The sequence below is a fragment of the Bos taurus genome, chromosome 7, assembly GCF_002263795.3.
Source record: "Bos taurus isolate L1 Dominette 01449 registration number 42190680 breed Hereford chromosome 7, ARS-UCD2.0, whole genome shotgun sequence".
Lineage (NCBI taxonomy): Eukaryota > Metazoa > Chordata > Mammalia > Artiodactyla > Bovidae > Bos > Bos taurus.
The window spans coordinates 96,168,024-96,180,713 of NC_037334.1; the positions used below are offsets into that span (position 1 = coordinate 96,168,024).

General features: G+C 43.3%; 1 protein-coding gene across 6 annotated transcripts in view; it reads right to left on the minus strand.

Annotated features, from left to right (window-relative positions):
- Positions 1-760: 760 nt before the first annotated feature.
- Positions 761-12,690, minus strand: part of ERAP1 (endoplasmic reticulum aminopeptidase 1) — a 129,802-nt gene continuing 117,872 nt past the window's right edge. For 5 of the 6 annotated variants that reach the window (XM_059888137.1, XM_059888138.1, XM_010807625.4 and 2 more), the window contains 8 exons: positions 12,145-12,224; positions 11,393-11,576; positions 9,533-9,689; positions 8,687-8,871; positions 6,862-7,023; positions 6,290-6,430; positions 5,661-5,742; positions 761-1,199 (listed from right to left, as the gene is read on the minus strand). In XM_059888137.1, coding sequence (XP_059744120.1) covers positions 1,044-1,199; positions 5,661-5,742; positions 6,290-6,430; positions 6,862-7,023; positions 8,687-8,871; positions 9,533-9,689; positions 11,393-11,576; positions 12,145-12,224 — 1,147 coding nt within the window. In that variant the 3' untranslated portion in view covers positions 761-1,043. 6 annotated transcript variants of the gene reach the window in all.

Genomic DNA, 12,690 nt, shown 5'->3' on the forward strand with positions numbered 1-12,690 from the left:
GACTGAGCAACTGAACTGAACTGAACTGAAACCAGACCAAATAAGAAACAGGGAGGGAAGCATTGCCTACGGAAGGATCAATAGCCCTCAGGTTCAACTTCCAATGAAAGGTTTCTCTCCTAGACCTGAAAGCACTGCTTTTTCAGAAGGGACACTGCTGGTCAGTGGCCTTGAGGAAACAGATGGCACCCTCTAATTAGGATTATCTCAGGAGGGGTCTGTGGAAGGTGTTTGTGGAGTTTTTGCTTTGTTTTGTTTTTAACAAGAATATGAGCAGGCTGTATGAAAACCACAAGTCCAGACAGGACTAATGAAAGCCGGGCTTCCACTTCTCCCTGCAGAGTTGAGAGAAGGAAGCATCTTACTAGCACAGAGATGCAGAAGGCTGGTGGGAAAGAGGGCCACCTCCCTGGAGCTGAGCCCTTCGGCTGGAGGCCAGCCTGAGGCTACCTGCAAGGGAGGGGGCAATAAAGACCCTCACCTGCTCTCTCCCCAACCCCAGCTCTGATCTGCCCTCCTGGGAGTGCAGCCGAAGCTGGAGGACAGGGAAGCCTCGTGATGTGGCCGGACAGGTCTGCCCCTGGGCAAGCAGCAAGCGGGAGAAAGTTGGATGGAGAGGGGGCGTTCTGGCTCAGTGAGCGCCCCAGGGGTTCATGGTTCAGTAGTCATCACTGTTGAGTCTTCTCAGGAGACTGATGCAGCAGCATATGAATGACAAACGTGTAGGGAGCAGGGGTATGGAGACCACGGGGCTTCAATATACAATATAAGAAGAAAAAGGAACTTTACTTCTCCACAGTAGGGAACCCCCGACCTGGGTGTACATTTCGAGATCACACCTATAATGGAACATGTGGTGGCAGCAACTCCCTGAGGAAAACGTGAAGCAGTGGTCTTCACGAAAAGGAAGGAGTGCAATGAATTGAAGGGGCAAGAAGCATCTTCAGTGGGTGCCAAGCTGGCCCATCTCCACTTCAAAAATATTCACATTCAACAAAAGTTTGCAGATTACACATCACAGGAACCAACCAAGAGCCGAACCATTATAGCAGATTAAGCTTCTCATTTTGCAGCCACGCTCTGATCTTATCAAAATTCTTATCCATCCAACGTATGTTTTCCTCGATAGTTTCGATGGTTTGTTGAACACAACGGAGCTGAGACCCGTTTTCCTTCAAAGAGCTGAAGAATTCTTTTACCTTGTGGGGGAAAAATCAGGCTTTTAAAATTTTGTTTTCAGGTTACACAAATGTAAGTTCAGGCTAGTTAAAACTGAAGCCAGAATTCCAGCATTTGTCAAAATTCTACAGAGAAGGCAGGGCCAGGTGTCTGGATACGATTATGTACATAAACTTGAGCTCTGAAATGAGCTCATGCCTCATGATGTCAAGCGTTGCGTTTTTTTTTTTTTTTTTTTTTCTCTGCAGCTTTTTAAAATTTATTCACAGTTGCCAGATTCTAAAAGACTTTGGGGTTTACCATTTTATAATTAAGTTTTAATCTTGTGTATCTATTTTATGTGTCGTCTGTGACATATGCACTGATGCAAACTTAACGTTTTTAAACGTGTCTGAAAAAAGCAGAATGTGCAGAATCTCTTCTTTGCCAAGCCAAACAGTTTCAGCCACATAAAGTGCAGTCTTTCTCTATGGCCCTGGCCACGTATGTTATTATAGAAACACTGCAGGGAGTGGGGTTCTTAGCAAGTTATGGTGGTAATACCCCAAACCTTGCCAATTTTTTTTCTCCTAATCCACAATTGATGTATTGTTCCCTCAAGATAAAATCCACACAACATTCCCCACGGTTTTAGAGAGATAAGAGTTGTTTGGCTATCTCCTCGAAAATATCTGCTGTTGTTTCTCTGCTGGGTGTTTTATCCCCTTTAAGCTCACAGGAGGAATAGGTGGGCTTGGCAACAGCATTGACCATTGTGCTACTCTCTCTCACCGTCAAGGGTTCTTAACTTTTTCCCATAAATTTTCACAGCATTAATCCATCAATTTTTGATTTCGTAGACAGGAAGCAAGTCTCGGCCAAGATGTTTTATTTATTCAGCATGGATTCCAGACAGTTAATTCCTTAAAAACCCATGTCATAATCATAAGTTTGGGGAGAGGAGGTGGGGAAGAATAGGCTTTTGAAAGATCAAATTCCAATTTTAAATGATTCAGGGTTGTTTTAAAATTAAATCTCAGTAGAACTTTTCAGTGAGCTGAAGGCATGCCTTCCCGCTATAACAACCTAGAGAACACCCTGCTTCACTGTCCTGCCTTAAATTGTAGCTCAACCTACTGTTTTTCTATCAGAATTCAAGGTTAATTAATATGCTATTTAAAAAAATCACTCTGGGCAATATCCTTCGATAAACCATCAAGGAAAAAAATATGAAAAAGAAAATGTGTGTGGCTGAGTCACTTTGCTATGCAAGAAAAATTAACATTGTAAGTCAACTATACTTCAATAAAATGTAAAAAATTTAAAAATCACTCTAGGCACACTTTAGTCAAACCACATCAATGGTTTTACTAATTGGTCAAATTAATTAGTCCTAAAGAAGCTTAACACAATAGTACTAAAAGATACCTATAAGAGCTCTAATAAAGCCGGTTGTTAACCCCTGCCTTTCAACTTTTCCGGACCCAGATTTATCACTCCTATCTTCATCTGCCTTGGGAAATCCAGCATCTCAGCTGAGGACATAGATGATTCACACTTGCCTCCTTGAGAACATTTTCTGTGCAATAAGCAGCCTGATCTATGGGTGGAGTAAATGATTAACTTCTCCAGGACTCAGATTGCTCATCTGTAACACTGCAGAGTGATGGTGAGGATGCCGTCGTGTAATGTGGGTGAAGTGCAGAACCTAAAGCCCAGAGGGTGTACCAGGGACTCACCCACATCCGTTTCTTCATGAACACTGACTCTGCTACTTACTCATTGCTCTGGCTTAATTACTGCACAAGACACTGAGGATGAGGCCATGAGTCAGGCAAGCACCCTGTCCTCACGGAGCTTACAGTCTGCCAGAGGAGATAAGAAGTGAACTAGGATGACTCTGCACTGCAGTGGAGAAAAATAAGCCCAGGCCATGATCGCAACTGGGGAGGAGGTGGCCTGCCTTTGACAAAGTGGTCTGCAGAGGTAATGACACTTGAGCTCGAGCCTCTAAAACGAACCTTCCCAGTCTAAAGCTGGGGACAGAGCAAGCCAGGAAGAAGAAGGAAAAAGTGCGGAGGCTTCGAGCTGGGAGAAACACCTAGTGGGGCCCAGGAGCAGAGGGAGGCTGAGTGGCTGAGACGGGGAACACAGAAGTGTGCGGGAATGAGCCGTAGAGGTGGGCCGGGGCCAGGTCATCGCGGACTCACCCACACGGGAAGGAGAGGTTTGAGACGTTAAGAGCAACGGGCAAGAGTTCCAAGAAAGGGTCAGTCCGCCATGGGTTGGTTTTCAGGATGGAAAATGGTTTGGTGCTGGCCAAGTGGCAGGAGGAAGGCCAATCAGGAGGTTATCACTGTAGACCCAGGCAAGAGATGAGAAAGGCTTGGCTGCGCTAAGAGCAGCGAGGCGCAGAGAGGATGGACAGCCGGAAGCAGAGCCAACAGGACTCAGGAGGAAGTGGAGGCAAGGGGAAGGAAGGGCTCGGGATGGTGCCTGCATTTAAATGTCAGCACCACACGTCCCATTCTGATAACATGTCAGGCTCTTGCGTTTACATGTCCTGACGAAGGGGTTTTGTATCTGATGCTTCCTCTGCACACAACACTCTCCTCCTAAACGTCTCCATTTCCGTCTGCACCTGCTCACACGCCCACTCGTCATCCCACAGAACAGCATCATCCCTTACCCACTCAGTCACTCTCCTTCCCCTTCCTTATTCATCTTCAGGGCATATAACTACCCGACATAGGCTGATGTGTTCCTGACTGTCTGATTCTCCTGGTAGAATATAAGCTCTGTGAGGACAGGGACTTTGTATATCCTGTTTCATCACTGTAGCCCTGACACCTAAAACCATAACTGCTGGAGAGTAAGAATGAAGTATGTCTTGAATGAATTAATGAGAAAATAAATGAATGATCAATCAATAAATGAAATCTTTTGTTGCTACACATCGTCACAGCCCCTGGCTGGTTCTGCAGTCATCACACAGAGTATGTCTGCCGTAGACCTCACTAGAAGGTCAAGCTTGAATTATTGTGTGCAAGTTAATTTTACAAGCCTGGGTGAGACTACTGAAAAACTGGAGAAATAAGGGGTGTCATATTTCTTTTTCATTTTTCAAAGCAGTCTCTATCAAGTTAGATCATGGAACTACACAACTGAACCATTCCTAAAAAAGTGAATATTAGGCTTTTGGCTTTTATCTAAATGCAACATTTTTCAAGCCATGTAAAATGTGTTCTACAACTTTACCATAGAGAACAAACACTGTTAGAGGAGAGCCAGGCTTCCCAGGTGGCTCAGTGGGTAAAGAATCTGCCTGCAATGCAGGAGTTGTAGGAGCTGAGGGTTTGATCCCTGGGTTGGGAAGATCCCCTGGAGAACAGCATGACAACCCACTCCAGTATTCTTGCCTGGAGAATCACACGGACAGAGGAGCCTACAGTCCATAGGGTCGCAGAGAGCTGGACACAACTGAAGTGGCTGAGCACACACACATGCACCACAACAAAATGACCCATTAAGACTGAAGTTTGCTTTTGTGGAAACCTTGCATGTTCCATGGGTCTCTCTTGCCTGACAATAACTCATACTATTTTCTCATCTTTCCTTGGCTGCTAGGAAGCTGTGATAAATGTAGAGTACAACTGCAATAAATTGTCCTCAGCATAAATCCCTCATAAAATTACCTCTTTCTGAACATTATGCAGCTTTTTGTTAACATTGTTTTATATATAGACCTTACAAGTGGCCTAAAATTCTTTCTGAAAGTAGATAGTACATAAAGTAAGTAATGGGAAACCATGAGCTTGAATAATGGAGAACCTAGTTTCCAGACCGGCCTCTTTCAAAATAACGTAGATGATCACTTCAGTCACTTATTCCTCCAATAATCACTTTTAATATCCTAAACAGGGATTAGCGGAGAAAACAATGGCACCCCACTCCAGTACTCCTGCCTGGAAAATCCCATGGACAGAGGAGCCTGGTAGGCTGCAGTCCATGGGGTCACGGAGAGTCGGACATGACTGAGCGACTTCACTTTCACTTTTCACTTCCCTGCATTGGAGAAGGAAATGGCAACCCACTCCAGTGTTCTTGCCTGGAGAATCCCAGGGACGGGGGAGCCTGGTGGGCTGCCGTCTATGGGGTCGCACAGAGTCGGACATGACTGAAGCGACTTAGCAGCAGCAAACAGGGATTAGATGTCTAAAGTAATTTTTTTAAGCCCTAAAATTTCCAGTGTCAGAGCTAAGACTTCTATGTATGGGGAGAGGAACAGCTTACAATTATTTGTAACTGATTTTTTGCTAAAATCAAAACCACCATACTGAACAAAACACACATCCAGAAAGAACATGTACTCAGTGACAAAATTCACTTCTAACTCAGCAGGCCCTTCAAGTATTTTGCTGATCCCCTATTTATCAGATAACCTAGTAGCTAACTGTCACTTAGGTTTAAAAAGAAATATTTTTATTTATTTATTTTTTTACCTCTTCGAGCCGTGCTCTTGTTGAGAACTGATCTGTTGTTCCCGTTACCATGTAGGCTATGGAATTTGAGCCAAGTTCAAACCTAGAAATAGAAATTGTCAAAATGTATTATGAAGTATTTGCTCATTCTATATGTACTTTTAAGTGCCTCAACAAATGTTATAGCAATCCACCAAACACTAGTTAGGCATGAAAAAGATACGACATGATCCTTAGCTCCAAGGGGCTAAGATCTAGTTGTAAAAAATAAACGCACCAGCCACTGAATAAAAGCTAAAGTACCCAAAAGAAAATGACACAAGTAATAAGTGCTACTTATAAAGGCAGATGCAATGCGCAAGTACTAAATAGAAGACTTGGATTGAACTGTGCAGAAGAAGGCTTCATATAGTTCACAGGGTACAGGAAGAGATTATTCCACGTGGCATGAAAAACTTGACCACCCAGATCCACTAGTTAGCACTGAATTAGAGTTTCATATTTTCTAAGGATATTTTGGGTACCTCTATCTCCTATCTTCAGTCAAAAGAATCCCTTTGGATAACCCCTGATACCTGACAAACTCGGCTAAAACACAGCGAGGTTCAGGAATTTTTCCCAGTCACGGCACAGTTTTTGGCACGACTTACTTTTGCACAAGTTTGTTCCAGTTTTCCCTCAGAAACTGCCAGGCCAACGGATATCCCACTGGGTTTCTGCCAATAGCTCTAAGAATATCTGGAAACTCTTGAGTTTTTATTACATCTCCCTTAAAACTTTGATCTAGTAGCCTAGAATGATTAAGAGACGTGTTAGCAATGAAGAGGCCCTGGAAAAAGTTCTGAACTTTTTAATACAATGATTTGTGAAAGAAAAAAAAGCTGAGAAACTCACTATAGCTACATAATAATAAAAACTAACATTTATATTTACAACACCCCTTCTCATATATTCTCTCCTTTTGCTCACAAGTGGCTAAATAAGGATACCAAGTATATATTTCTAAATGTGTTAAAGATACACAAATACATACTCCTCAAAATATTTTTCCTAACACTCGCTGCTCCCTAATTATTTACCATACACATTAGATGTGCACTCTCCTGCATAAATGTTCCCAGCAGAAAACACGGTTCCTGGCCAAGAGAACGAAAATAGATGCCAGAAGGATCTGCTCTCATTTAGTTCCTCTTGGCTACATGAACATGAATGAATTACTCACCACTGAAGCTTTTCTTTATTTTGGCTGATACAGAGAGCAAATTCAATTTGGTTTTTCTCAGTACTGGACAATGACGACTGGTATTTACTATAAAGAAAATCCCATCCTTCGAGGGTCTGGGCCCCCACGGCAAACACTGCCAAGGTCACATCGTTGGGCAGGCTGTGGAAAAGAACACACCAGGAGACAGGCTGGAATGAAGGAAGTGTGTTTGCATGCAGGAGACTTACTTATGAAGTGATAAACCGCTCCACAATCAGAGATGTGTGCTTGGAAATATAAATAAAAACAACCTCTTTCCTTCAGTAACATTTTATGAAAGAGGCAAGAAAGAGTAACTGAAATTAGGTTTTAAGTAGCTTTCTCAAAAATACACTGTGAAATGCCACTTCTTTAAATACATCTGTTTCTAACATACTTGAATGATGCCAAGTGACTCAATAGGTAGTCACTTTTCAAGACAAAAGAAAAAAAATTCAAACTAGACTTAAGATGAAGTCTATGAACAAAAGTCAGGAACCCAAAAGGACCACTGTTTGCAGGCACTTCTTTAAATGGAAGTGCGTATGTTGTTAGCTTAGTATTTCCTGCATGGGATTTAAGCCACAAATGTAAAAGGACTTGGTCCCTGCCCCGTATCCCTCTGTGTCCCCTCCCCACCTGTCCGGAGCTTGAGAGGCCTGAAAAAGCTCTGATGAGAGGCACTGCCTCTCTTCCTGTCCAGCACAGCTGTCTCAGTCTAACAAGGTTTTGTATCTTTGTGTGTGTGTGTGCACGTGCACGCACTCAGTCATGTCTGACTTTGCCAGGCTCCTCTGTCCATGGGATTATCCTGGCAAGAATACTGTAACAGGTTGCCACTTTCTACTCCAGGGGATCTTCCCAACCCAGGGATAGAACCTGTGTCCCTTGCGTCTCCTGCACTGGCAGGCAGGTTCTTTACCACTAGAGCCACCTGAGAAGCCACCTTTGTATCCTTGAAGTGAAGTGAAAGTTGCTCAGTCGTGTCCGACTCTTTGCCACCCCATGTCACTCGTGTGAGAGTCGTGTCACACGTTTCCACCTAGTCCATGGAATTCCCCAGGCAAGAATACTGGAGTGGGTAGCCTTCCCTGCTCCAGGGGATCTTCCCAACCCAGGGATCAAACCCAGGTCTCCTGCACTGCAGGCGGATTCTTCACCAGCTGAGCCACCAGGGAAAACCAAGAATACAGGAGTGGGTAGCATATCCCTTCTCCAGCAGATCTTCCCGACCCCAATAGAACTGGGGTCTCCTGCATTGCAGGCAGTCTTTACCGACTGAGCTATCAGGGAAACCCAAAAGAAAGGATTATCTGGGGCCAAGTGAAACTCACTCAGTTGTGTCCGGACTCTTTGTGACCCCATGGACTATACAGTTCATGGAACTCTCCTGGCCAGAATCCTGGAGTGGGTAACCTTTCCCTTAGCTCCAGGGGATCTTCCCAACCCAGGAATCAAACCCCAGTCTCCCACATTGCAGGCAGATTGTTTACCAGCTGAGCCACAAAGGAAGCCCTTTTGTATCCTTAGCTATATAAAACCCCCCAGTAAATATTCTAATCCCATTCTAACTGTTCAGATATTTGACTTTTATGCATAGAAGTTTCCTCTTAGCATTTCTTTGAGCAGACAATTGAGAGGGGCATAGATAAATCTAAAAGAAAAAAATATATATATTTTCCCCAAAGAGCACAAGAGTCTTATCCATACTTGTTTCTTTTTTACCCCAACACTGAGTCATAATGATGGAAAACAGAAAAGATACCCCTTACATGAACAAACTAGTTGGTCAAAAAAAACAGACCTGAGGTTTCCACCGGCTTCCTGCCACTGTCTGAAATAGCCTTCTGCCTTCTGCACGCAGGGCTGGTACTTGCGCACGCAGGCGAGGAAGAGCAGCTGACTCCGCAGCATTCGCTCCGAGACGGAGCCCTCATCCGTCCACGTCTGCTTGTCAATGAGGTCCCTCAGCAGCCTGATGAGAAAGGCCTGTGGGAAAGCCACACCGGTCACCAGTCATCTCGTGGTTTTATAGAACTCAGTACACCCTCGGGTGATGGGGATTGCTTCTTAAAGCTTAGGCCAACTCAGATTTTCAAAACCATGTGGTTCGGTTTCTATTTAATTATAAAAGGGGTCAAAAGCAAGAAATGATGAATGATTCGAGTATTTTCCTAACCATCTTATAAATATATACTTAGTCTACTTAAAATCAGGATGGGCTGTCACTTTCAAAACACAGTAAGAGAGACAGTCGATGTGACGTTTTAAGAGCAAATTATACAACAAGACTTCATGACATTTTACCAAAAGTAACAACTGTGTGCCTCCTGCTTAAGTACCTGAGTCCCAGAAAATCTTAAGAGCAACCATCACAATACAGAAGTAAAATGACAAAAAGAATTAGCCACACAAGGGAATGACAAGCCCCTGAAACTTAAGAAAAGGATCTGACAGTACCATGCCTGTTTTTAGTGCCAAAATAAAACCGAAATCTTCACGGGTCAACTCAGATATGGAGATAATGGCAATTTTCTTTAAAATATGTCAAGACATGTATAAAATATACACCGTGGTAAGAAATCTTTTCCACACCCACACCAAAGCAAACTGGTTATCTAAAACTATTCAATTTATTCCAGCCTTTTACCTTGAATTGAGTTTCCACTTCATTCATCTCTCTCTTCTCCATTAACTTATACATCGGTATCAGCTCATTCAAACCTTGAAACACTGGCATGATTTCAGTTTCATGCTTCAGGTACAAGGTTAAATCCAAGGCTTTTTCAATTGACAGCTTTCCAATGCTGGTCAAGAGACACTGGGGTTAGCAGTTTGAAAGAAAAATCCAGGAAATCAACTATTTGCTTCAAAAGTTATTTTAACAAGCTTCCAGCAAAATATTCAGTCAGATACAGACAACTCCTTACAGATAATGACCTTTATTCTAATAGCTTTCCTGTCAAACATAACACATGTGGCATTTTGCACTGTGAAGGAACTTTCTCGAATAGCAGAGCTAGGGTTCACCAGCTCTGCTAGTTGTGGTTAAGACACAATGGCAGCAGGTCAGCATCTGTCCCTCTAGGAAACATCGAACCTTGCTGGACTGCCAGTATGAAACAGGAACTGTGACCAAAGATCCCTCAGGAAGCTTCACCAGAGAGGCTGCCACTCAGTCAGCAGTATGAGTCCCTGGAGTTAACACATCCTGGTCTCCGTTTCAAACAGAAACTGAATATAAGAACAGAATTTTGGACTCTGTGGGGGAAGGCAAGGGTGGGATGATTTGAGAGAGTAGCATTGAAACATGTATATTATCACATGTGAAACAGATCGCCAGTCCAGGTTCGATGCATGATACAGGGTGCTCAGGGCTGGTGCACTGGGATGACCCAGAGGGTTGGGATAGGGAGGGAGGTGGGAGGGGGGTTCAGGATGAGGGACACATGTACACCTGTGGCTGACTCATGTCAATGTATGGCAAAACCAATACAATATTGTTAAGTAATTAGCCTCCAATTAACATAAATCGATTAAAAAATTTTTTACAAATAAAAAAGAAACTGAATATAGATCTAAAAAATTCATCATTATAATGAGAGTTGGTCTTAAAAGCCTCAGTGGTAGGGTACACACTCACATAAGTAAACGCAGTGATTTAAGCAGCGGTGCGCTGCGGAGGGGAATATATTCAGGCAGAAACGGCTTCATACGCAACCCCTATCTTTACCCGCCACTGATTTCTGTCACTGGAAGAACTCAACATTTTAGAGCAGAGAGACATGGAGCTGAGAATTACAGTATTCTCTCCCACTTGGGGGATTCCTCTTGGACGTCACTTCTACCTAAAGAGTGAAGAAGTTTGAGTTTTAGGCATGGGGAAGATTTCCTGAAAAGCCAGTGTTATGGGGGGAAAAAAAAAGTGAACATTATCCTCTCCCACTCAAAGGTCATTTGGCTGGACCGTGTCCTATGAGCTGCATGCCATAAAGATGCTGTGACGTCCAGGCATCCAGTTTGGGTAGCGTGGGAGCATGGGCATGGGACAGGGGAACTGCTCTCCTTTAGTCCAAGAGATGTAATGACGACAGCTTGGGTCTGGGCAACCTTAGTCTTCTAAGAAGCCTTCACCCGGCAGGGAGAAACCTGATCTGTTACATACAGCAAGGCCAGGAAAAGCTGCTGGGCTAGGATTTAAGGGCCAGGCAAAGGACTTCTCCGGGATGTCGGTCTCGTGGTTTTCCACACTTCTGCCTTCATCTGATCCAAGTTGTTAATGAAAAAGATTAAAATACAGATTCCTTTCTTTATCTCGGTCCTCAGCAGACACAGATAAGAGGTTAATCCTGAGGCTAAAAGCAACCCTGAATTGTTAGGAGAACTTGGGAGAAAACATCCTTCAATTTCTTATTAGCAATCAATCGTTTTCATCTTTAGAAATCAGAGATTTGAACGATAACAGCAGCTTTCAGGAATAAACCAGGAACGTGAGGGGGGCTTGCATTACCTGACAAGCTGAAATGCATTGTTAATGAGACTGGCCCGATCGTTACTGCTGATTGCCGTGTGTGTTCCTTTTAAAAGGCCAGTCAGAGAGTCCCATCCATCATCCTCATAATGCACAATGTAATAGCCATTCATTCCGACATTAAATTTGATCCATTCCACCTCTTCTGGGAGGATGAGCACATCTAGAGCAAATAAAGTAAATCACAGCTCTGTTTTCTCTCTTGACTGGTAAAAGCTTTTCTGATCAGAGACGACAAGGAAATAAAGGCAGGCTTAATACTCAACAACTTTAACACTGAAATGAGTTTCATATTGAATGCACTGCTTTAAGAAACCAGAAACAGCATCCCAATAGACAAAAGCCAATACTAGTTTAAGACATGAATTTTGTGAGATTTATAGACTTATGAGAAGAATGCTGCCATGTTTCAGGCCACATGTATGATACAACCCATCAATGTTAAAGTCAGGGGCGATTTTCCCAAGTGTCTCTCCTCCTCAGCATTATATAACTCACCTGTTTTATTCCCTACCTGGCAAGATATTGGCCTTCTTTTTTGCAACTGGACAGTATTTTTAAACCTATATTCTTCACTAGAAATTGAAAGTCAGGGATCTGCTGAAGATGAAGTCTGACCCGATCATTTTTGTTTTAACCAAGATAAATACCCAGGAAAACTGATTATCTAAATCCTATACATTTAAACGGTTCCTTCTTGAAGTACACTAGTTAGGTCTACAACAAATTACCTGTTCTTGTCTTCAGCAAAAAGCGTTGGACTGCGTCTGATTTGCTGGTAATGAATGTCAGTGGGACATGCCACAGGAACCTAAGAAAAGGAAGACAGACAGTTCACTTGCGATTCAATGCAAGCAGTTCCTAAATCACCCACCATGTGCCAGGCACTGGCTTGTTTAAACAAAGAGGGTACCCGAAACAGCTAGAGTTAAGAGCTCAAAACATCCCAGCCCATTTCCAGCTTTGTGGGAGCTGCCAGTTCGGATTCGATTCATTCTTCTTGGACTCCTTGAATAGAGCTAGGAATCTGGGCTCAAGGGAGCCCTGATAGTCTCACAGAGATCTCAGGGGGCGTGACTGTAAAGTGAGACCACCAGAAGTAGGGGAGTTGACAGCCTGTGCCTTCCATATACTCAGAACAGCACATCATCACTTCCATGGAATTCCTGCCAAGGATGCACAAACTGAATCTGACTGTGAAAAAATAAAACCAGCAGAAAACCCAAATTAAAGGACAGTCTTTAAAATAGCTATCCTCTACTCTTCAAAAATATCAA